Consider the following 26,857-nt stretch of genomic DNA (forward strand, 5'->3'; position numbering starts at 1 on the left):
AGCCACCCGTGATTAAACCGGGTTCTCAAGTGTGGCGAATTGATGACTGCACAAAAGACCCATAACGTTTAATTTGGTTTTTGATTCATAATGTCGGCAAAATTGGAGCTCGAAGATATTTTTTTGAACAATAAATATCAGTTTGACTATCATGCAACTGATAATCTCATGACAGAGCTTGTGGCAATGGTTACCGTTGTTGTGGAAACAATTAAAAGACCACTTAAAGGATTTGTTTGAACTCCCGTGAAACTTTCGTTATGTGGGTCGTTCTTCTCCGACACTTGGTGCGGCTGCTCTCTGTGAGTGTTCTGAATATATATTCGTCATCCCATGACAAACTTGCCGATAGCACATTCGGAATACATGGGAGTGGGGGTGGGGAGGGGTATTATATTTACATTCTATTTTATTTTTGCTATTTAGTATTCTCCTGTTTCAAATCCAAACTTTGCAGCGGTTATTAACATCACATATTAAAAAAAACATGAAATGCATTTTGTTAAAAGGCAGGAAAGTAATTTGGGGAATCTTAAACTTGTGGAGAATTTTTGGATTTGTTCGCACTCATGTAAGATTAATTCAATATGTGCAGGGGGCTCCTGATTACTTTCTGTTTGGTGCGAATTTTATTGTACGTTCTGGTGGCTTGTTTTGTATTCGCATAAAATGTGTGTAAAGACCTAAACGTTTGTGGGAATGGGTGGCTCAAAAGTTTTCGCAATTAACTAATAAAATGACGAGGAAAGAAAAATGTAGTGAGTCGCCTTTTAACGAAGTGTTTCGCAGGCTTGCCAATGTAATTCATTAAATTGTGCCATACTTAAAGTGGTATTTTTGGAGTGCTTTTCTCTAATTTTGTTAATTTTCACATAGACGCCTTTGAGGAATCATTGAAACACAGTTTTTTTTTTGTAAAGGGAGACTCGGGGTGCATTTGCTAGATGGTATATTTTACAGTTTAAAACTGTGAATACTCAAAAACGGAGTCAATTAATTTTAAGACCAATGTAATTAATTAAATTGTGCCATACTTAAAGTGGTATTTTTGGAGTGCTTTTCTCTGGTTGTGCACTTCCCTCCCGACCCAGCTGAACCAGCGAGAGATATTCCAAATTATCATGGAAGGTGGGGGGGCATGTTTATCTATAGAACAACTATTATGAAACCGACCAGGCAGTGGTGGCTATGCTCCTGGCCTGTGAACCCACTCCGTGGAGGCAGCAGTGAGGGTTTGATGGGCGTCAAGGAGGTTCCATACCCCTGGCTCGACAGGAGAAGGCGGTGCAGCAAAATGTGGACTCCACCTGTAGCACCTGTATGGGATAGAGTCTTTCCCCCTCTCACGCGTGAGTTTTCTCTGGGTGATGTAGATTTCTCCAGCTCGTTAATTGGCCTGTAACACCTTCGTATTATATACTTTGCCTCTCGTGGGAAATGTTGTGCCCTTATACAGTTAAAATTAATTCAGCTATCAACGCACAGTCATGCTCAAACTAGTATTTCAGCAACACTGATCTTCATTGGCAGCCCTGAGCCATTACCATGGCAGGGACCATTGAGCCAATTCGGTCAGCAACCAGGATTTGAACCTCCCAACGTATCGTTTCTTCTTATCTTAACTTAAGTCATATACGCCTTGACAAAGGCGCTTAACAGATCATTAAGAATGGTGCATATGAATGTGAAGCCCAGGTGAATAAACTAGATGAGAGGAAGTAATGGGCGAATCTGTGATGCAGTAATGGGCAAATCTGTGATTCGAGTTCTCTCGCCGCAGTAACACCAATGCTGACGCTTCATTTCAAATCACGTGCGTTCACCGGAAGAGTCCAATGCCATCATCTCTCTATAATTGAGAAGCTCGTTTAATGTACGAGCACTCATTAATGGAAAGAGAATTCGCTGGAAACATCTCAACAGAGTGTTGGGCAATTGTTGGTGCCGGCTGGCTGCTGCCCTTCCACTTGACTGTGGCTCCTCGCATCTCCGAGTCTTTTCCCCTTATTTGAGAGTGAGCGAACACTGAGCGGCGGCGAGATACAAGTCGAACATTATTATTATTGTGATAACAGGCTGAGTGGACCTCTGACTGGGGAGCCTTAACTCGCGCGCTTACGACTGTGACCACATCGCTATTTAACTGCAGAAGCGCCCGGCCAGATACGAGATTTCAAAGCCCGGGGTTCAAATGAGGTGTTGTTTCATACTTCACATTCCGCTGTGCTCAACAATCAATTGCGGTATGACAGCCGCGGCTGTGCGCTTCCTTCGCGCCTTCACACTAAAAGAGGGAGTAGGAGGACAATGATTGCTGCTTCTTGCCGGCAGTATTGCCGGCTGGTGACACCGTTGACAAATTGCACTGTGAGCTACGCTGTCAGGGCCGGAGGGAAGACGCCAGAAACCCCCGACCAAAGTTGCGTTAATAAAAGTGGCAGGACGGAGGGTAAAGCGAATATATAAATAAATATGTCGCACTTGCGAGTGTCCAGCCACAACTCCTGAAGCCAGTGGATCTTCAGCGTATCTACGGAGGCAAAGGCAACTCAAAGTTAATCAATAGAGAGATACATTTGCTGGCTGTAAGGCTGTGCCCAACACGCTGGAGGCCATAGCAGAAAGGTGGGCTGTGTTCAATTGTGTCTGCACCTATGTGCGTGTATGAGTGTGTGACCGGGAGGGGTAGTGTAATGGTTAGCACGCTGCGCTATGAACCTGGTGGGCCCGGGTTCGATTCCCGCTCACGGCCAACACCGGGAGACAAATGCGGCCGGACGTGGTGTTGGCCGGACGTGGTGTTGGCCGGACGTGGTGTTGGCCGGACGTGGTGTTGGCCGGACGTGGTGTTGGCCGGACGTGGTGTTGGCCGGACGTGGTGTTGACCACCCACCCCCTCGTGTGCCGTGCCATGCCGTGCCGGCCTTTATAGGTGCACGCTAACAGCACTTGCCCCTACAGTCTGTTAAGGCTATACGGGGGTACTTTGTCTTTTTTAATTTAATGGCTCGCTTGCTTTTTTGATTAAGCGTTCGATCGGGCGATGTGCTGCTGAGCTTTTAATAAAATCTTAGAATGTAATGTGACAACATAACCTGTGCATGCTATAACATTATTCGGCTGGTGGGATCCGTGGTTGTGCCGCTCAACTTAAGGTTGCATGGTTCAGACTTCAAATCCCAGTCGTGATGGGCACGCAACGAGTTGCCTTCAACATCAAAACAGGACATCTGAGAATGCTCTGTTTAACACGTAGGCTATCGCAACAAATATCCATAATACAGGGTTTTTATTATGGATGATATTGGCTGTCGCCTGATAAAGCTAGTTGTATTTACTGGCGAAACCTCGTACTCAGATTGTAAATGTTGTGGCTTTTCTCTCCAACACACCGGTGTGCTGTACTAGTAACGAACTGGCACGTTCTGTTTACGTGACAAACCTTACTAATTGGCTGTGTTGGGTGGTGGCGTGTTTAACGACACATTTACATATTTACTAGATCTAACCCAAAAAACGTGTTTTATGGACAAGAATGCCCTGCATGCCACGATGACGTTACAGTTCCCACAAATATTCTGTGCACGGCAAAACTTGAGTTTGGATTTTACTCAGACAATGATTTCTGATGCATTGAAAATGCTTGTAGTTAGCCAACAGCGCTTGTCAGAATCAGAATATGTGAGAATCAAAATCAGGAAATGTATTTATACTGGCGGGATCCGATGAGCTATCACATTTTTTTTCACACATGTCCAGTAATTTCACAGATGTCCAATGTTCAGACTGACCACCACCATAGGGAATGGGCCATCTGCCCCATGCTCATTTGGGCATGGAGATGATTTCAATTTGACTTTTTATTCCTCCAGTAAAACCTCGTTGAGTGTCAAAATGCTTTTTTTCATGAAGGGATCCTCCACTAGGATGTTTGGTTCGTAATTTCATGGACAGTTTGGTCATGGGAAGAAACAGTAATGCTTAAAGAAAATTGCACGCGTCTCAGAGAATTACACTCAGAAGTGTGCACAGACAAGTCAAGAACCTAATTTTGCACTTCCATCAGCTGGGCTCCTCACAGCCCAGCACGGATAGAGTTCCACAGCACGTGCTGATCTCTTTGTCTCGCAATAACCCTGTCTGATTGACTCTCTTGCGAAAATCACCCATGATGCCAATTTACGTGTTCTGCTCGCACTGTCCAAACAAGTGGACGCAGGTCATTTATGTACAAAGGGTAATGAATTAGATGACCCTGTTAGATGAATGTTGGATTTTCCACTTCTGGCTCAGGGCCAACAATCGACATGAGGGGCACCTGACACTCAGCTGAATAGGGAGACACTGCGACTCAGACTTGAGTTGATCTCAAGTCTGAGTCACAGAAGTACGAAGGTTTTACTAAACAAAAAAAAACTTTGTATTTTACCAGGTAAGGCCCACTTAGCTATATATCTCTTTTTCAGAAGCAACCTGGCCACAAATGATAGCTCAACGAAGTTGCTTATCACGTGGAGATTTATAGTAGCCAAATACTCTAAGCGCATGACGATTATAATTGTGGAGGGGAAAACCGGAGAACCCAGAGAAAAATCCACGTGACCACGGGGAGTACATGCAAACTCCAAATATACAGGCGTCAGGGTCGGGATCGAACCCACGAACTCTTGCATATCAAGCGGGGAAGTTAACATATTATCACCGCAACATGCAGGAAGGCCCAAGACTGGTTCAGAGAGGCAGGTTCCCCTGAACTGATATATTCCGATTGCATATCGACCCCTATTCTGTGGTGTACATTGCGTGTATGTTCCCCTGTGTCTTAGCCCAGTGTGGAGGGACACTGACTGGCATGGGTGGCGTGATTTTGAGCCCTGGCTTTCCCGGGAACTACCCCAGCAACCAGGACTGTGTGTGGCGAATAAAGCTTCCCGTCGGGTTCGGTGAGTTATGGGCAGTGTACGTTTCTGAGCACGTGTGCGAAATTCACAATTAACGAGATATATGTCACCGTTGTGTATGGTAACATTCTGCCTGTCATGGTGCTACAGTTAGTCTCAATGTGCAATCCGAAGGTTGTCAGTTCAAAAAGAGGGATGTTAACTCTGCTTGTCATCTCTCTGGGTTATGTTAAGCTAGTTCCATACTTTGGTTCTTTCGGTTAAGTCACGTCTAAAGATAAAATAATGAATTAAAATAATAGCGACGTTTCGATTGCAACACAAGCAATCATCATCAGGCATAAGAGAAATAGCAACAAAAATCTAACTAGAAAACTATAGACAGACATACAAGCAGACAGACATCACAAGGACACACAGAGAGAGGACACATATCGGCACAGAGAGAGGGGTCGTTTCTGTGGCGGTCCCTTAAATATAGGGAGGGGGGCGGGGACGGAGAGAGGGAGGGGGCAGAGAAAATTAGCATATCAATGAGTGGACGGCAACGTGTTGCTGCTGCGCAAGTAAGATGACGGCGTGGCACGGCACGCAAGCTTGAAAATTAGGAGAAAGACACACTAAAATTAAATAACCTCGCAAAATATCGAAATGTGATGTAATGCAACACAGAGAGTCGGTCAACACACAATTAACGCATAGCCTGGTTGATTACGTATTTCAAAGATTGCTAAGTTAGAATTTAAGTTGTTCTCTCTGCCTGTGTCCTCTCTTTGGAATTTTCACACTTAAATTCTAACTTAGCAATCTTTGAAATACGTAATCAACCAGGCTATGCGTTAATTGTGTGTTGACCGACTCTCTGTGTTGCATTACATCACATTTCGATATTTTGTGAGGTTATTTAATTTTAGTGTGTCTTTCTCCTAATTTTCAAGCTTGCGTGCCGTGCCACGTCGTCATCTTACTTGCGCAGCAGCAACACGTTGCCGTCCACTCATTGATATGCTAATTTTCTCTGCCCCCTCCCTCTCTCCGTCCCTGCCCCCCTCCCTATATTTAAGGGACCGTCACAGAAACGACCCCTCTCTCTGTGCCGATATGTGTCCTCTCTCTGTGTGTCCTTGTGATGTCTGTCTGCTTGTATGTCTGTCTATAGTTTTCTAGTTAGATTTTTGTTGCTATTTCTCTTATGCCTGATGATGATTGCTTGTGTTGAAATCGAAACGTCGCTATTATTTTAATTCATTATTTTATCTTTAGACGTGACTTAACCGAAAGAACCAAAGAATAATTCCTGCAGTCACGAAAGCTCCAAAAATTAAGACTAGTTCCATACATTGTAGAATGCCAACTGTGGTTATACAATAGAAAGAGCGAATGGTCGATGTGATTTAATCGTGGAATTTCCACCACTGGCTCCTGGCTCAGGGCCACCAATGATATTAGAACACCTCCGGATGCTTGCTGACATATGATGACGCTTGAACTTGTTCATTAATTCAGGCAATGTTGTTCAACTGACGGCACGCAAGGCCAATGGTGGCCCTTTGTAAATACTACTGGAGCGGCACGTTGAGGATTGTTGTTCACGAGACATAAATAGATACAGATTAGTGAGGTCAGAGAGAGATAGAGAGATAGAGGTAAACAACAGATATAGATGAGAGGGCTGCTGATAACACATACAGATGTGTGAGATTAAAGCGACATAAAAAAGAGAGACGAGAGACCAGAGACGAGAGGTACGTGGTCACGTAGACGTCACGTTGCCATCTGACGTCATAACGTGCGTAAATGTGACGCCACACGGCCTGCCAGCCGTTTGCTAATTGTATCGTGTGGCTCAGGGGACAACAGTTGAGAAACCCTGCATTCAGGGTATGTTGTATATTCAGGGAACAATAAACCTAATTATACGGCATGGCTTTTTTTCTTCCATTAATTGAATTTCCAAGCACAGTTGTTCTATTATTATGCAATCTGATGTTGCTTCGCATTGATTTATTTTCCACTGCTTAGTACATTTGCAAAACATAAATATTAATGTATATTTAGCTGAGGTCCGCCTGCAATAGAAGCTGCTTTTGACATTAATGATTGTTGAGTAACATTTCTAAATTCTAATCTTCATTTTACCCATGATATACTAGTCCCAAGTGAAATGGAACTTTCACAAATGTCTCAGGACCCTCAAAGGACATTGCTCAGTTTAGTATAGGAAAGTTTGTGAATATTTTTTTTATTGCCAGGATTGTAGTAATAAAAAAATAGTAGCATAGGCTTGACTCAGACCATCATCCCCCCAGGGCTGATGTTGGAGTAGGCAAATGCTTCGTCTTGCCGTTGGATTTATTAGGAAGCCACAGGGAGCTATGCACTTTTAAATCGAGATTAAAAACTTATTTTTAAGAACTCCTTTTTGTGTTTAGCTTGTTGCCCTTCCCCCGCACCTTTGATTGGCACAGTTGACTACGTGTGGTGGCGAAAGAACATCCAACATACGTACATTGAATGGGTTTCCACTCTGCAACATACGAATCAGGTGCCCCCTTAATCGTAATGCATCTTAAGGTGCAGCCGGCCACACGGAAACATTTCCGCCTTTCTGGGCGTCAAGTGTGCGTGGAGGCACTGTGGAAGCGCCCGGGTTGCCACTGCGTTGTCTCGCAGGGGCATACTTCCAGTTTGCCAACTTCTCCATGGAACCCCTGCACGACTTTGTGGAGATCCTGAGTGGTCCCTCGGAGGTCAGCGGGGTCATCGGCCGATTCAGCGGCACCAAAGCACCGGCCTCCACACTCAGCACGACGCACGAGACCGTCGTGCACTTCCAGAGCGACTACTCGCAGAACAAGCAGGGCTTCCGGCTCGCGTACCAGGGTACGTGCACTCACCGCCTCCTGGAGGGCACGAAATAAATCACGCGGATCCTTCACTCCATGTAGCCTATACATGCTGTTGGGGGAAATCGCTGTCAGTGGTCACCTGGGATGGCCAGAATGGGGGTAATGTGACCAACACCACTCCCGAACCAGCTCGTGTATCCCCAGTGTTGATGTTAACACATCGCCGCACCGGCCACTCGTTTATGGCCATGTTGACATGCGGGAAGGACCAAGACTGGTTTAGATAGTCACTACTGGGAATTGGACTCGAGTCGCCGTCATACTAGCACACTGCACTACAAATTACTGATCCACCAGTATGTTGTGTATATTATGCAAGATGGTGGCCCATCCTATGGGCAGTGTGATGAGACACATGGCACTCAATGCCCCTCGTCAGACATCAACTTACATGACACTCACCACGCACCAGTTTATAAAAGATGGTGGCCGTCGAGAATTAGTGGCTTCACCCGTCATCACACACACCCTTACACCATGGCTGAATTTTCTTTTGAAATACAGCCTTGATAGGACCAGGTAATTGTCAAGTGTAGAGCAGATCAGCAGTTCCCCGGGCCAATAAGACAAATTATTGGGTCAATTGTCTTTTTTGCGTGTATTTTAAACCGTGTTCACATTATCAATGTATGATAAACGTGACAGATTCATTGCAATTGGTTGAGTGCTCTAAGAGGATTTCATGGAAAATACATGCGCATAGATTAACTGAGTTCACATAAGGGTGAACTTCGGGTAACGGCTTTATTCCTTTCCCTCGCGTACAACTGCCGTTTGCCAATAAGTGACGGTAACGTCAACATGGTGCTTGTGCCAGGCTAGGTACACTTTGAGGCTACGTGAAGTATTGAAGGCTCGCAGTCAGGAGGTCATGAAACAGACCCAGGTGCCATGGGTTGATTGACTGATATGACTGGTAGATGCACCGCCTGTGCCCCCAACTGTGCCAACTTGCTGCGCTTTAGCCACCTGGCACTCCGCTCATTGTTGTGGGCATCACTCTTCCACCCTCCACTGTTGCTGGAGGGCGACTGCCTCCAACTGCTCAGTAGCGTTCTCCATGAGCATCCCCCAAAAGAGAATGATCTTGACACCGCTGGTACTGGTCATTGGCAAGTCCAATCAGCTCCACATCCTTCTGTACCACATCAGTCCATCTCTTCTCTAGCCTATGCCACACCCGTTTAGCCCTATTTATTCAGTCAAACAGAAGCTGTGTGGGTACGTGGTAGCTGGGAATGTGGGCAGCCTTGCCTGCCAGAGGAGCTCACTGATGAGACTGTATGAATATCTCTCTAGGATCTGTGAGCTCTAACAATCCAATCTGGATGGATTATAGGCAGACAGCCTAAATATTTCAAAGCAACGCAGATGTTAATTTAAAATACTCCACGTTCTGCAAGCATAGAGAAGGGGGGGCATAACTGTGGTCGAGAAGACCCGGAGCTTCGTGTGGAGCGATAGACAAGATAGCTTCCACACAGCATTACGCAGCTAATGCAAATATAATACTGCTCAACTAATTTAGAGTTGAGACCTCTGCTGCCAAACCAGATCTGTTTATAAGCAGACTGCCCAGGTACTGAAACATCTCCACTCTTTCCACAACTACCCCATCATTTAAGTCGAGTGGAGGGTGCATTTGATTACGTAAAATACCCAGGCAGGTGCTTGTTTTTGTGCTGCTGATGGTAAGGCCCCATCTCTCAGTAGCACGCTCTCCAGATCAAGTAGCAGCGCCTCTGACTCCTTCTCAGAGTGGGCCGCAATTACCAAATTATCTGCATACATAACATGGCTGACCAATAGGAAGCCATCCCTTTATTGCACCTGGGCATCGATCAGCCTACCGTTGTATCTGTGTCCGATGAAAATACATCCACGGAAAGCTGTTTCAACTACTTGGGCCAGAGGACATCCCTGTCACACCCCAATGTGAACAGAAAATTGCTCTAGCTCTCACCCAAACGGCTTTACCCGGGCCTGGCCACCATCATGATGGTCCTTAATGGTTGTGAGCAGAGGGTCAGGGACTCTGAAAGTATAAAGAATAACCCAGTATCCTGGCCTATTTGTGGTATCATAGGCGTTGACTGGGTCCTTAATAGACACAAAGACAAAGATCTCCCATATAGCCTTAACAGACTTTTAGGGAAAATGCTGTTAGCGAGCACTGATGAAGGCCGACACACGACGGGTGGGTGGCCAACACCACGCCCGGACGCACACATGTACACACACTCGTAGGAAACCGTCTCTCCAGGAGCGCCACGCTCAAGTTACACCCCCATTTTCATCATGTCTCCCAGTCTCTTCTCATCCCTCCTGGAAGGTTCTACAAGTGTCTCCTCTTCCTCCTTCTTACCAAACCTGGCTTAACCAACTCTAACCGTCCTTCATTTCCTTGTTCCCTTTTGCTGCCCTCTTCGCTTAACCAATCCCGTGCTTCTCCCCAGACAGCTGTCCTATAGCAACATTTATTTAAGGGGCTTCAGCGACCCTTACATATGGATACACTCAAACAACCCATTATTTTGTAAAATAAATCATTCTCTAAACGACCAGGCAATGGTTGTTACCCATTTCCTAAGGCTTTGGAATTCAACACAATAATCAACCTGCTTAATTTGTATTTTACATACTTGCAAAAATCAGGTTGAGATGGCATTGTCAGTTTGCTCAAAATGCATTTAGAGGACCACAATAAGATCAAATCCTCGTTAAGGGGTCCACAACCCAGCCTATCATCTTTATAGGGTTGATAAATGTGGTACCACATTGTGAGTCATCATTTTGAGGCTGTATCCTACCATGCGAATGTGGAATTTATACCGCCCGTTCAAGGCCACCTAAGCATTTGAGCAAGTCCACTTGTTTGTGTGGAAAACTACAATGGATTTGTTTTGGTGGCAGTAAATTCTAGCTGGATGCCAACTGTTGATAGAATTCTCACCTCGCAACTCATGGGTCGCCATGTGAAATTACCGACCATGGGACTTTTCGGCCCACTATCGCTCCCTGTGACATGTATAAAATAGAGTACCAGTTTGTGAAACGCCAACAGTGGTCATCGTATGCAGCAAGAGGCCCCCTGATTAATTAATTATTTTATTCCAATATATTTGTCCCTGTCATTCAGAAAGACTAATGTCGGTCGTAACTTTAAGTTCTTAATGTTAAACAGAAGCTTAAGCATTCATACAGCCAGTAATAATTCCGTATACAGCCTATACGGATGCAAAATAACTCAATGCAATATTATTGGCTACTTATTTATTTATCTTGCCCCTTTATCTTAATTTTCTCATCAGTGTCCGAGCAATTCTCTTGACATTGCCCAGCGTGTTCCTTAAATGTGGTGTGAGATATCGTTTGATGGCTAAATTCAATGCATTTTTTTCTCTCCAAATCAATATTCTTGACATCTGCGCGGTGACCGACAAAGCCTCCTCGTCTTGTCCTTTAAGCATAATGCTTGTGCCATTTGCTTTGTGCTATATTTCAGCATCGTTTCATTACCTTTCTCCTTTTCACAATGGCAAATGAACAAACATTTATCTTGAAATTTAACGCATTCTGTAAACATGGCCTCGCAGAGCTCGTGAGAAGGTCATATGTCTGCACCTGGTTGGTCAAGCATACATTCATACTAATTCATAATAAACGTTATAGATTTTTTTATTGCCTCAAGGTTCGGTCAGTTATTGAAACACGGAAGTGACCCCAGATGCTTTTTGGATCATTTGTGAAAACCACTGCCAAGTTCCCATACATATATATATATTTTGTAAAGTCTTTATTATATGGTTTGTATAACACCATACCACCCCTTCATGTGCAATCCCGGATTGAATACATGTGCCGGCTAGCTGACTGATACAGCTTCTTGAAACAAAATGTTGAATCTTTGCCTCTGGGTCTCATTTGTGTAAGCCGTGCATGTTTGCGTAGTGACTAACTTGTAGACGTAAGTTCTTAGAGGCAGTTCTTTAATTAACACCGAGGAAACTTTGTACAATACACACCCTACACTGTTACACACTCTGCTGTCTCTTGCTTATACGCAACTCTACACTGGTTGCTCGGCTACACACAACAATAGCCATCTGACACTGACGGCGCTGAACTATGACGGCGCTGAACTAAGACGTCTAGCAGCGCAATATCAAGTGACGACGACAGCGACGAAGGCGGCGAGATGACAGCGATGATGGTGACGATCTTCAGCAGCACGATGGGATCCCACTCCAAGCGATAGCCCCGAGGTCCCCTCCCAGGCCCCCTCTTATACTGTCAGCGTGGCCTGGCTCCACTCCCGGCCACGCCCCCCTTCTGGAACCTACAAGCGGGCTCTTGACGTGTCCCTTCCATAACCTTTGCCCCAGATCCCTCTCAGGTCTATCACGTGGTCTGCTGTCAGTCTAGGCCAGGGGTCGGCAACCTACGGCTCCGGAGCCGCATGCGGCTCTTTACGGGCTGCTTCTTGACGATATGTACGTATGTACAGTATGTACTCAGATGCATTGCGGCTCTTGAAATACTGAATTTTGAACCGAATTGGAAAGAAATGGCTCTTCTTGTTATTTTGGTTGCCGACCCCTGGTCTAGGCCGCTACAAGCTGCAGATCCCCTTCCCTGCCAGCAGCCAGCGCTATGCTGCTAAGTGACCGATTTTATGTCACTACACTTGTATACGTGTCCATGCATGCTCAATGTTTGTGTTTATGAGTGCATTTTACGTATGGGGAGTAGTTGCACTATGTTTAGCACAACTGCACCACCAACACAGCGACACGAGTTAAATTCCCAGCCATTAGACAGCATTGGTGGCACGTGATAGCTGAACTTAACCATGGGATCTTCCCTGGGTCGACTCTGCTTCTTAATGAATAAAACTTTGCAGGATGTAATCATCAGCAATGAAAATATGTGAAGGCAGCCAGACATGGTTCTGACCATGCACCATGACATGGTTAATAGGTGCTCGCAAACACTACTTGCCCCACTGGTTTATATAGATTATATGGGTGAGTAGTGCACGTGTTCTCGTATGTATGTGTGCTCATGTGTTCGCACGTGTATTTGTGTGTTCATCTATGTGCATTTCTAATATTTTAAAATAATAGAAAAAAAACTAATGCATGGGACTGTGTTAGCAATGTTAGACACGCACAAGAAACAAAACACCGCACCCTTCACCAATCCCTGATTATAACACGTTAGTTTGCGATACAGCTTTGGCAATGGCACCTTCACAGCTCACAAACAGGCCTCTCGATGTTGTTCACATATCAAATGATAATTATCATGACACTCATGGTACAATTACAATTCAGGAAATGGCCCTCTTCAAAGTAGAGAAAGAGCAGAGAGATGAACTTCGCTGGGGAGATTGCACTTTCAAGTACACAAATCTGTGTATGTATGCGCCTATTTATGTTGTGGTGGAGCGGCAGCGTAATGGTTAGCGCGCTGCGCTACAAACCCGGCCCACTCGAGTTATATTCCCGTTCATGGAAAACACCAATGACGATTAGCTGAACCAGTCGTAGACCTCCCCTAGATCGTCTCAGCCTCAAAAATGAATACCTGGTGCGGTGTGTAAACATCATCACTAGTGAGACAAAGGCGGCCTGCCATGGTGCTTGCCACCCACCCCCTCGTGTGCCGTGCAGGCCTTCATTGGGGCTCGCTATCAGCACCTACCTCTACAGTCTGTCAAGGCTATATGGGGGATTTTTGTTTCCATATTTATATTGTAAATACACCATGTGCATTCCGTACATAAGGCATTGTTTTAACGACTGTCTTGGCTTGTTGCAGCGTACCAGCTGAGCTCCTGCCCCAACCCTAACCCATTCCGCAATGGCTTGGTGATCGGCAACGACTTTGGTGTTGGCAAATCGGTGTCCTTCGAGTGCTTCCCGGGCTACACGCTCATCGGGCACACTGTCCTCACCTGCCTGCATGGCTACAGCAGGAACTGGGACCACGCCATCCCCGAGTGTGAAGGTGAGACGCAGCCATCCTCCTGAAGGGGTACCACGGTGGTGAGATGTTAACTACCTCGCTTTATGTACAGGAGGTCGTGGGTTCGATCCCAACCCTGATGTCTGTTGTATATGCGAGGTTTTGATTCATCTCTGGGGCCTCCGGTTTTTCCTTCCACATTTAGAATCAAAATGCGTTTAGAGTTACGTGGTTGCTATACATATCCACGTGATAAGCCACTTCGTTGAGCTATCATTTGTGGCCAGGTATCTTGAACAAGAGCAATATAGCTCAGTGGTAAAATAAAACATTGTTTTTATATCAATTTAAAGCGTTCGTGACTGCAGGGATTCATCTTCTTGGTTCTTTCGGTAAAATCACGTAGAAGGGAAGTAATAAAATAATAAAAATAAAACATAATAAAATAATTCTCACGACGTTTCGGCCACAACACAAGCAGCCGTCCTCAGGTGAAGACCAGGTCTGTCGAGGCGACAGCGTCTAAATGAAACACCACCACGCTTGGAGCGTCTATTTAAGCTGGGTTGGAAGGGGGGGGAAAATGCGCCTTGACAAAATAATCTGCATATCGAGAGGAATTTAGCATATTTATGGGAAATGCAGGAATGCGACTAGTGCTACTTGTGAAATGCGTAGGAGGTGGGCGGGGGTTTTTCAAAGTCATATTATGCCCATGCATTATGCAGGATTAGCAGCATCAAAGGGAGGGAATAGGGGTAGCATTAATAAAGGGAAGGAATGTTAATAGTATGTAGCTGCAGTAACTAAACAACCACGTAAAAAGCTAAAGTATAAACTACATAGTATCATCAGTATGCTAACCCTAAGTAATACATTAGAATTCTAGGTCGCAAAAAATATAATTTGCTTCCAGCTAAACTTTTAAACTTTTTCCTTACATCAGACGGGTCTATCCCGTACTATATGCTGCCATAGACAAACCCAACATTAAATTGTATACTGTATTACTATACACTACCCTATGTCTTAGAATAATACATAGTGTAATATTACACTATGTATTATTCTACCCACCCAACTGTATACCACACTGCTGTATATTCACTATACAATTACGATACTATATATTACCTTATACATTGTATTAAACATTACACTTTAATACTATTTATTATTATACAATATGCTATACACTATACCATTGACCGTCGCGTGAAAGGTACTACGAGGAAGCAACGAAATATGTCAATGGGAGAGTGGTGATAGGAAGCTTGCAGCGGGGCAAAGAATCCATTCCCTGCGGAGAATACAAGATATATAGTCAATGTCAGTGAGTGGAACGCGGTCTGAAAGTCACCGTAAACGTGGACACAATCAGTTAAGATCCGAAATGGTTTATTACGTCCTTCCAATGATTACTAAGCCGGAATCCATCTTCTCGGTTGAAATTGTCTCTGTGTTTGTATATGTGGATCGCCTCATGAACGAATCTCCCATGGTAGCCAGATGGCTTGCAGAGAATCTCTGCAAGCCATCTGGCTACCATTATGCATTATTCTAAGACATAGGGTAGTGTATAGTAATACAGTATGCAATTTAATGTTGGGTTTGTCTATGGCAGCATATAGTACGGGATAGACCCGTGTGATGTAAGGAAAAAGTTTAAAAGTTTAGCTGGAAGAATATTATATTTTTTGCGGCCTAGAATTGTAATGTATTACTTAGGGTTAGTAGCTCAGCTTATTGAGTGTATATTTAGCATACTGATGATACTATGTAGTTTATACTTTAGCTTTTTACGTGGTTGTTTAGTTACTGCAGCTACATACTATTAACATTCCTTCCCTTTATTAATGCTACCCCTATTCCCTCCCTTTGATGCTGCTAATCCTGCATAATGCATGGGCATAATATGACTTTGAAAACCCCCCGCCCACCTCCTACGCATTTCACAAGTAGCACTAGTCGCATTCCTGCATTTTCCATAAATATGTTAAATTCCTCTTGATATGCAGATTATTTTGTCAAGGCGCATTTCCCCCCCCTTCCAACCCAGCTTAAATAGACGCTCCAAGCGTGGTGGTGTTTCATTTAGACGCTGTCGCCTCGACAGACCTGGTCTTCACCTGAGGACGGCTGCTTGTGTTGTGGCCGAAACGTCGTGAGAATTATTTTATTATGTTTTATTTTTATTATTTTATTACTTCCCTTCTACGTGACTTTACCGAAAGAACCAAGAAGATTGTTTTCATAGTTTTGTTTAAATCTTGTATGTACACAGTGCATTGACACTCATGGATTAGTATAAAATGTATAGGTGCAGCCCTGCAATTCTCGCTCACCGCCACTCTAGAGGGAGCTCGAGAGAACATCCCCTATAGTTTATTTTGGCATACTAATCCTACTTAAATTTTATATCGCGTCATTCATGCTAATAGAATCCCATAACGCTGTATGTTAATTATATATAAGGGGACCAATTCCCGTGTACAGCCACTACCAAGCGAATGAAACCCATACTACTACCAAGCAAAATAAAAATGAAAGAACGATTTAACAAAAGGCACCAAAACAAAAAGCACAAAGCCTACTCTTCCATGCTGCTCTGATGCGTTGGAAGAAGTCAGAGTACCGACACTTTACCCCGTTACGCGACGTGGACCAGCCAATCTACTACTGCCGTGTGGCCAATGTCCGACCTTTGAATTTCGTTCTTCTAAGTTAAACACATTTTTAGGGACATAGGACTTTCCATCAACGTATATCTGTGGAAAAAAACCCTACTTTAATTATAAATATGTTGTTTACAAAAAGATGTTTGATTATTTAATTCGTTATTTTACAAATAATTGTAGCTTTACTGGTTTTTTTCATATTGTAAAGCACCTTGGGATTACCTGTTGAAAATTGTGCTTGAACAAAGTTGAATGTTTACATTTGTTTTCTTGAGATTATGAATGTACCAGTAATATGCTGTGTAAATACTCCAAGTGTGTGTATGTTTGTGTCAGATGATGCAGTGCTGTGGTTAGACTGCTTGACTCTCAATGGGACAATTGAAAGCTGAAATCCAGATTATGAGGGTTGACTCATCATCTCACTGAGGTTATTGAAACGAGTACCATGTTGTGGGACATCAACAGTGTTCGTCCTATGGAGAGCCTGGCCCATGCCACCGCAATCTATCATTTCCATCACTGGAGATGAGATACGTACACTCTAGCTTTAAAATGAAAATATTACTGGATCTCATTGTTCGTCATCTTCCGTTGGTTATTACATTTTACCAGCTCCTATTCCACTGCACTGTGAGGCTGGTGACCTGGTTTCAACTCCCAACCATGGCTCATATCAGTAAAATCGATGTCTTAATTGGTCTTGGCAACAGCACTGACCAGCGTGGTTAAGTATGGTCATGCAACCGCCATGACTGACACAGCACAGTGAGGCTCTAATGAAGCAGTGTTTTGCCAATAAGCTTTACATTATCATTCTTTTAGCAAAATGCCCAATGCGGAATTTGAGGAACGTTCTATGATAACCCAGGGGAGGCTAAGCGATAACCATGAATCGAACCTGGTCTACTGGGTTTGTAGTTAATTGTGCTGACCACTCTGCAATTGCTCTTCATAACGTAAATATATCCCATATAGACATACCAGATCGTTTGGAGCAAGTGCTGTTAGTGAGCACCTGTAAAGGCCGACACTGCACACGAGGGGGTGGGTAGCCAGCACCACGCCCGGCCGCCTCTGTCTACCCAGTAGTGATGTTTACACACCGCACCAGGTACTCATTAGAGGCCGAGTCGACCTAGGGGAGGCCCAGGAACCGGTTCAGATAATAGTCACTGGTGATGGCCATGAGCGGGAATCGAACTCGGGTCACCCGGTTTGTCGCGCGGCGTGCTAACTGCTGCACCACCGTTCTCCTCATACACGCACATTGGCACAAACACGCCCAAACACACAGACACACATGAAATGCAAGCACACACACCACGGCCGCTATGTACTGTTTCTGCTAAAGGGAGCATAGACCAAAATCGCTTCCATCAATCAAATGATGTGGCCACATGTTTCAGTGACTCAGTGCATTTGTGCCAAAGGCCACAGGTTCACTGATCTGAGACTTGATACAAATACTCATCTCTGCACCCCATGTTAATCAATCAGCCAGTAAATCTGTCCTTTATCTATAACCATGTAAAACCCTACTGAAATACACTATCTATTTCACACACACACAAGTCAAGTTGTAAGTCAGCGTCTCTCGGCTCACCCTAGCGATGGCTTGGTCCTCATCTTCTGAGGCCAGGGGTCGGGCAAACTGCGGCTTCGGAGCCGCGTGCGGCTCTCCATTGGACCGCTTTGTGACGTCATTTAAACAGGACCCTGCGGGTGGGCTGGTCTGGAATAATACTTAGTACCGGTACAGGGATATCGACCGGGTATAGAGGAGTTAAAGAAAAAAATACTGTATTCTAATGTAACGTTAATTAAAAGTGTTTGTTTTGACAAGAAACGCTGTGAGATTTAAAGACTCGTAGTCTTTCATTTCCAAACGATCACATCTGAGATTAATTGACCACCACCTTCTGCACTAGGCCTCGCGAAGCCTCCCGCACTAGGCCTCGTGAAGCCTGCCGCACTAGGCCTCGCGAAGCCTTCTCTGCAGTAGGCCTCGCGAAGCCTTCTCTGCAGTAGGCCTCGCGATGCCTTTTCTGCAGTAGGCCTCGCAAAGCCTGACGCACTAGGCCTCGCGAAGCCTCTGCAGTAGGCCTCGCGAAGCCGCGCTTTTCGTGCACCAATAAGGCGATTAAATGTATCTCGTCTCTGTGTTAATAAGCCTGCCGCACTAGGCCTCGCGAAGCCTGCTGCACTAGGCCTCGTGAAGCCTGCTGTACTAGGCCTCGCGAAGCCTTCTCTGCAGTAGACTTAGCGAAGCCTTCTGCACTAGGCCTCGCGAAGCCTCTGCAGTAGGCCTCGCGAAGCCGCGCTTTTCGTGCACAAATAAGGCGATTAAATGTTTCTCGTCTCTGTGTTAATAAGCCTGCCGCACTAGGCCTCGCGAAGCCTGCCGCACTAGGCCTCGTGCCGTGCTTTTCGTGCACAAATAAGGCGATTAAATGTATCTCGTCTCTGTGTTAATAAATGTTTCTTGTCTCTGTGTTAAAAAAACGTGCTGCGTTTCAGTAAAGTAATTTTTTTTTAAAACGTGTTGCGTTTCAGTAAAGTAATTTTGAAGCGAAGTTTAATGTTTCGCCGTGAGGCGCCGGAAGCGACGGCCATCTTGTTTAGTTCACAGATTGCAGGGGGAGCGGGCGGCCATCTTGTCGGACAGACGGACGGACGGACGGACACATTAATCTATTGGTGGTCTGGTCTACTTCGTTCCTACCAGTATAAGGACGGCCATCTCCGTATTTACATGCATTGTGGCAATTGATATATTGAGTTGTCTTTAACGAATTCGGAAAAAAATGTGCCTCTTCTTGTTACTTTGGTTGCAGACCACTGTCCTAGACGGTCCCTAGCCTGCGGTGAAATTACACATTCCCATTGGCAGGTACCAGTCCCTTCTTGAGACGACCTGACTTCCAACAAAGTGATACTCGGCTCACAGCTTGCGTGAGTCTTCGCCGTTGCACTGTACAACTTTAAGATGCGTGTCCAGCTTGTACCACGTGCCGTTCAGTGCAGTGTCTTGAGATTATCCTCCACGTGCTGGGTGCACCTTTAGGAAGGGCATTTTAACAAGCTCCCAGTACGTGGAGGGGAACGTCGGACATCGTGACGGGCAGCATGACCCAATAACACGTCGAAGAGCTACGTGGCAACTCAGTTTATTCAGCCAGGAAGGTTAGTTGGTGTTAATTGAGCGCTTCAAATGATCCAAACTCCACATCTGAGTGAAGGGCTGGAGCCGCGATGCCAAGAGGCTTGATTTTGATTTGTGTAAAATATACACAAGACAAACGGCAAGTGCATACCATTGTTGCACGTTGAAGAAATGTCATGAAAATCCCGAGTCACGACCAGTTTGATTTTAAGCCCTTGACAGAATTCTGCTGTTAACTGGAGCTACTGCAAATGCAGTTCGGCCTTGTTCTTGCAGCAGTGATTGTCTTGGTTTCCATGCCATTGTTTTTAATTCGTATTTAATCACTGCTTATTGTTTATCCTGTTTTGGCAGTCACTTTTGGTGTGGGTTTTTTGCAAATAAAATGTTTTTTGCTCTTGCTAAAATTTGCACATTCCTGCCACGCAATGTCCTGTAACTGCCGAACCCACTTTTTGGAAGGATGCCTTGGGGCATCCTTCCAAAAAGAAAAAAATCTAGCAAACAATCAGTAGCTCCGTGAGCGCTGATCGGAATCTGGGCCGTACGTACTGGCATCAACACGCTCGGCCCTCCGTGGTCTCTGCTGACCAATCAGCCCTCGTCAGTCTCGCACGCGTGCACACACAAACACGCGTGCTGATATGTACGCGAGTCTTGCTTCTTCCTGCGCTGAGGTGCAGATTCATAGCGCTTTGCCAAAGACGCCTTTGTTGCTACTTGATAATAATAATGATGACGACGGTGATGATGATAGGATGACAGTGGCTCTTATAAAGAGAAACGAAGATGATGATGGTGGTAATGATAAATTAAGTTGATGGTTATATCGATTGTTGTGGTAAATGCAGGTAATGATGATGGTTATGGGTTGAGCCACCAACCCATAATCCACCCAAATAACACCAATCCCTGTCTGGTGGTTACCCACCAGCCCTTAACCTTGACAGAGCACCCTGCATCATGGCACCCATGGAGTCGCCCTATGGGAGAGTCCCAGAATAAGGGGCCACTGATGTGCACCATGGCCAGACGTGAAACTTAAGTTGTTTCAGTTTTATGTAAGTGGATTTACAAGGTTCTGAATGAATAACAAATTATAAGACCGTGAACCTGGACGACATCATTTCCCAAATCACTAGTCAAACCGTAGACAGTGAGAGGCCGATAACCCTTTTCGTAAGAAATAAATGGGTGCCACTTGAAGGAAATTCAATATTTTTGTACACTTAATGCTGGTCCCTCCCATGGGAATGTGGAATTGCCATCACAATCTCAGTGCCACCAACTGAAAACAGCAACCACCCGTTTGCTGAGCAGGGATACACTTGATTATACTTAACTTGACCGAACGATCGTACTCAATTTTTGCAAATTAAATATGATAAACAATGCGTCGATGTGTTAGATTTAATTGTGCACGTTTGTTTTGGCAAATATGACAAACTATGACAAGGCAACCATGTAAACCAGTTTGATAAAATGCAATGCGTAGCACCCCTTTTTCAGCTGATATTGATGGACTGAGATGGGCAAACATTGCTTCACACATTTGTGGAGTGATTGTTGGTCTATCCTAAGGCATCCATGTCCCCGTATACCCTGACTTAATCTTGCAACTTGCTTCCATTACTCAGAAAAGTGCCTTTGTAATCACCGCACGGGCAGTACAGAACATATCATGTAATCTGCATACATCCAAGACTACATTAACATCCAGGAATAAATTGGGCGAGAAATATAATCTAATTTACATAAAAAATGAGCTCTTTCTAAAGAACACAGACGATTGATACAATCTAGTTTTGAAATCCATATGCTTATAACATTCTGCTCTCATACATCATTTCAACCATTGGGCTTATCACTGCAAATTCTGGTGGTGAAAAGGATATTCGTCTCAAAGGGAATCGCCGAGGTGCATTTCTCTCACTAAAATAGTTACTCTTTAAGCCAGGGCTGAAAATGTCAAAGCACTTTAGTGGAATATCTGGCAGATCAACACACGCATACAGATTATTATTATTTTTTTCTGCGTGAATTCCACCTGCGACGTGACGAAAACATCTGGAACACTTCCATCAAGAGCACTGCATTCTAAATAAGTACAGTAAACAGTAGGTGATGTTTCAGGGCAATGACCCTTCACAGCACATAGAGGCCAGGGCGCTACCTCTTGAAGGGCTATTACACCAAACGTTTCCTAAAATATTTGTTTTTAATCGAGTGTTATTGACGGATGTGTGAAGATATGTTGTTTTTTTGTGCACCACTGCGGACGCTGAACCACCAAATAATGTTCAAGGTCAAGAGGTGGATTTGAGATTGCAGGGTGTGACGTATGCTGGTGTGCGCGTGTGTGTGTATGCAGATTTCAAACAATTTCTTTCTCTCTTCTAATGCATTGGTTTTATTCCACACACTCTGGTTTCTACCGCCGCGGAAATAAACAGATGCTACATTTTTAACATGAGCAGGTGTACTTCAGAACAACAGTTCGTTCACTTGGTAATAAGAGAACAAAGTCAAAGACCACTGTACTTTTTCTTTGCAATGTTGATATGTTTGTCTTTGTTGTTGTTGCTGCAGCAGCTGTGCTCACACACCATAGCCGGGCAACTGAATGAACGGTGATCATCCGTGTAACAAATCAAATAAACTCAGTGTCGCTATCCTTCCTCAGACACGTGCAGTATCAATTTTCATGGATGGCTCTATTCCAGTTGTAAAAAAAACCTCCTCTTTCCTGTGGTCCTAGCTGCAGATAAGCTGCTTACTGGGTATTTTATGAATAAAAAAACACAAATGACATCTGACGTTTAAATGTAACGCATTGTTTCATGGCGCTGTGTTGGCAGTGGTGCACAAGCACAAATAACAAGAATCCCAATACATTTGTCAAAAACGCAGTGCCTGAAAATAAAATAATAAAATCTATAATCGGTGACGTTTTGAGCAATGGCCCGTCTTCATAGCACGTCGAGAAGCCAGAGAGATAGAGTGGACAAGAAGATAGAGTGGAGAAGATGATAGAGTGGACGAGAAGAGTTGGAGACTGCGCGTGACAACGTGAGGCGTGATGCCCCGTAGCTCATCGGATTTCTCCAGGATAAATACAGATTCTGATGATGACAAATATTATTTTGAAATGTTTTTTGATGGCTAAACTTTTTTAATTGGCATATGAATACTTACGTAATAGTGGCTATTAAGTAACAGGCAAACCTTTCGAAAACAAATAATATCACTTTTAAAGGTTACAATATAATAATACACGGAGCAGCATTGTTGCCCAATTTGAGAAAAAGCCGACTCATGCGTGATAGAGGAATTGTCGCATGACCACCAGGCCCTTGATGAGGAGGAGTTAAGTAATGTGGACCACGAATCTCTGCTTTTAAATCTCGTTTGGAATCAAATGTTTTTGAAAGATTCTCACCGAGATATTCATTCTCATGGAGAATAGCAGTTGTGAAACTACGCTTTGGTACAATAATGGAAATGAACGTCGGATTTTGAATGTGAGGCTCTAGTTAATGCATATCCCATAATTTTCCATTGAAAAGTTGTACACTATTTTATTGAAATTACTCAACGGCCTCAAGGCAACTGCGTAATTTACTGCCTGGATGTACATTTTCCTCAAGTAGTGTTCACGTCGGTGGGTGAATGGCTGGAAGACCCCAACAGCTTTCTGAAGCACTGCCCATAGTGGAATTTTGACATTTTTTGACGACATAAATTTATTACACGGCCAGTGTACTATAGAATCAAGAGACATCCATGTCACCACCTGTCAGCGAAATAGCACCTTTTCATCACCAGAGGCTGCGTCTGTTGAACTCAAAGGCAGCAGTGAATGGGGGCATTTATTAAATGGCTGTGAGAGGGAGTTGGGAAGGGGGGGGGGGTCACATGCGCGAGCGGTGATTCATTTGGGGCGTTGACAGCAGTTGCTATCTCTGTGCGACATGGGTCCACAGGTTAAAGCCACGCTTGAGGCAAGTTGAAATTTGAATGATCTGCTGCAGAGTTATTTATTGTGGTGGTGGTGGTTGTTGTTGTTGCAGAATTTACACTTGCGTCATTGTCGTTCGTCTCGGTGGGTCATCCCAATTGACATTGATCAAATAAGTACTGCTTTTGTGAAAATTTAATAGTGAGAGACTTATCTATCACTCTGGAAATGTGGACTTTCCACTACTGGCTATAGACTCACTGCAAAGATGAGCATTGGCCCATGCTCATTTGAGCGTGAAGACGCTTTTACCGTCTTCTGCAATGCATCTGCATTAACAATTATCCATAGGGTAATTTAACATTTGTATTTAATAACTGATATTCAATCAGCAATAATGTTAGGAAAATAATTAAAATCGCATCATACTCCTGGGGCAGTATTTATCTCCACTGGTGACCCTGAATGAGTAGTGGAAAATCTACATTCCTATGATGGGGCCATTCCCATGTCATTTTCTTTGGTATGGCCTTTGGAAGGTACTTGACGAGTTTAAAACTGTATGTTGAACTTGGAAAGCCATTCGATGACATCTGGGGGTCACCAGATGGATATCCATTTGTACCTCTGGCGAAAGGGTGTACTCGGCAATGATCGGTGCTGTGAGTGACGGATCACACTTCGCCATAGTCACAATTAGGTGACTCCTTAATTCACCACTTACTAGGGAGGTGTCCACACCTCCCACGTTCACCTCTTAACATGATTAAGGTGCAGTCCAATGTCTTCAATATAAGGAGATGCCAGGTTAGTTTAGGGGCATCGCAGGTTAACCACTTGTCTCTTCAGCGGCTATTGATGCCTTTCCTGGCTGACACAGGACTTGACGGATGGGTCCAGCAAGATCTCCCTCGACTTTACGCAGCTGGGGTGGTGGCAGTAGTTTGATGCCTTGATGTTATCAATGCATCCGTGAGTCAACATCGGCCGTGATCTCATTGTAATATCGCAGGGAGTACAGCGGCGTCTCAGACGTCGGATGTTCAATGTTTCCGTGGTAGTGGTGTATATTAAGTGTGGCACTGGCTACACTGGCGTTGATTGCTGTGGGCTGTTGCGCCGGACACTCGAACAATGCTTGAACGTCGATGAAAACCGATGGTTGTGTTGATGTCCAGAGGGATTTGAAATCACAACCGAATCAGCTACATATGTAGCCATTTGCCCATGACCATAATGGTATAAGTGGAGATGTTTCGAATTTCCTGGAGATATTCTAGAATCGTCCATGAATGTTTGTGAATGACATGTAGCACATTCACAAGCAAATTAAATACGCTGCCTGCAATGTTCCTCAAAAGCCCAGGAGGCAATTATGTTTAACATCAGGCACTCCCCTGATCTGCTGCATCGTGCCTTAATAAAAAAAAAACAATGCAAGGCTTTATCTGGTGAAGTGCCACAGCTTTGCAGGCAATTTGCGTGTTAAAATAAGAATAATATATGAAATTAAAACATTTTCAAGCAACTTCTAAGGACAGATACCATACATAATCAGTCAATATGTGGAAAATTAAATATAATGAACGGCCGGTATTTAAGTGGGGATACATTTGTTTGCAAATATCCATTGGGAAATAAAGAGCAGACATTGTAATACATATTACATATTTACCGATAAAATGCCGCTCCAGAAACCGTGCCCGAACAATAAGCAACGTGCAAACATAATCACACGTTCGCTGTAACACGCAACGTTTAACACGTGAATTAATATCATTAAAATAAAATGTAACTATATTAATAAGTAAATGCTACCTATGTTATATTAATAAACAAATAACAAATATTACTTTTTTGGGCTTAAATATATATGGGGAGGGGGGGTGAAGAGAGGGTGCAAAGGCAGCCGGGCGTGGTGCTGGTCACCCACCCCCTCGTGTGCTGCGCCAGCCTTAATAGGTGCTCACTAACAGCGCCTGTCACACACGAGAGCCTATGAGGCTCCGCGTGGCTTCCATTCCCTAACCACGATACAACTCGCTGACCCGCCCATCCTGGTCATCTGTGAAAAAGAACTGAATAGCGCGTCGGATTCCTCTTGCAGTCTCAAGAAAGATTCTGATTCTGAACGCTGATGCTGCCTCGGCTGTCCACTCTCTGCTCTGTTTCCTGTGATTCTCAGTGTTTGTCAGGTGCTGCCCGGGCTTATCAGTATATGTCATCACATTTGTCATCCAATCGATCTTGGGTAGTTCGCTCCCTAGTTTGTCTTATACCACTCCCTGCAGGACGGTGTTTGATTGTCCCCCTTTTCTTGTCGCGTGTCCAATCCAACTGCAGTTTCCTGCCACTGTTTGACAAACGGTGGGTCACGTTCTCCCACCACTGGCGGTTTCAGAGTGAACACGCGTGTTTCTGCAGTGAACTGCGTGTGGCATTCATAATCACTATTTTACGGCAATCTCATCTAGAATGGAAATAAGTGAGTGGAAGTGTAGTGGTTAGCGCGCTGGGCTACGAACCTGGCAACCCACATTTGATTTTCGCTCACAGCGGTTACAATTATCTGAACGAATCCTGGGCCTCCCGTATGTTGACTCGGTATCAAATGAGTAAGTGGTGCGGTGTGTAAAAATTGCCAGTAGGGTGGCCAAACATGGTGCCGGCCTTCAAATGTGCTCGTGAACAGCACTTGTATCAAGATGCTTTTAAGGCTATAGAGGGGATCTTTGTACTTGCGTGGCATTCATATTTTACGGCATCTCATCTCAAATGCTCGTATTGTTTTTTCTGCCTCTGTTGTAAGTGTTCTTGCTTGACATCCATGGATACAACGCTGCAGAATAACTCTTGCTTGTAGCAGTCGGATTGTGTGTGCGGATGATAAACTCTTGTCTGCCCATACCCTTTAAGGTTTGCTAATCTTTCAGTTGCAACAGCTAGTCGTTTCTTAACTCTCGTTGTCTAATCTTCCATCGTCAGTGATGGTTTCCCCGAAGCATTTGAAAGAGTTACTCTAATCGACTGCTCCCCACCTATGTAGATTCCAGTTATGGGGCTGTATCCATTTTTTGCTGTTATCATTAACTTTTTGTTTTCCAATGCCGTAGGAATGGCCAAGTTCTTTGCGATCATAAGGAATGCGTTGAGCTGTTTCATTAATCGTGCTCGTGTACCACTGCCAGCAGCAGTAGCAGCAGCATCACCAAATAATCTGTTCAATCGTGGACATTAGATCTGTTGTTACTGCAATCATATCTGTGCCACGTGTG

The 26,857-nt window shown here is 44.4% G+C and overlaps 1 protein-coding gene across 4 annotated transcripts in view; it reads left to right on the forward strand.

Annotated features, from left to right (window-relative positions):
- LOC144938460 (CUB and sushi domain-containing protein 3-like) overlaps positions 1-26,857 on the forward strand; it is a 683,443-nt gene that overhangs the window by 527,789 nt on the left and 128,797 nt on the right. For all 4 annotated transcript variants that reach the window (XM_078866283.1, XM_078866284.1, XM_078866285.1 and 1 more), the window contains 3 exons: positions 4,827-4,943; positions 7,575-7,784; positions 13,634-13,822. In XM_078866283.1, the coding sequence (XP_078722409.1) occupies positions 4,827-4,943; positions 7,575-7,784; positions 13,634-13,822 (516 nt within the window). The remainder of the gene's footprint in view (positions 1-4,826; positions 4,944-7,574; positions 7,785-13,633; positions 13,823-26,857) is intronic.

This window comes from Lampetra fluviatilis, chromosome 22 (genome assembly GCF_964198595.1).
Source record: "Lampetra fluviatilis chromosome 22, kcLamFluv1.1, whole genome shotgun sequence".
Lineage (NCBI taxonomy): Eukaryota > Metazoa > Chordata > Hyperoartia > Petromyzontiformes > Petromyzontidae > Lampetra > Lampetra fluviatilis.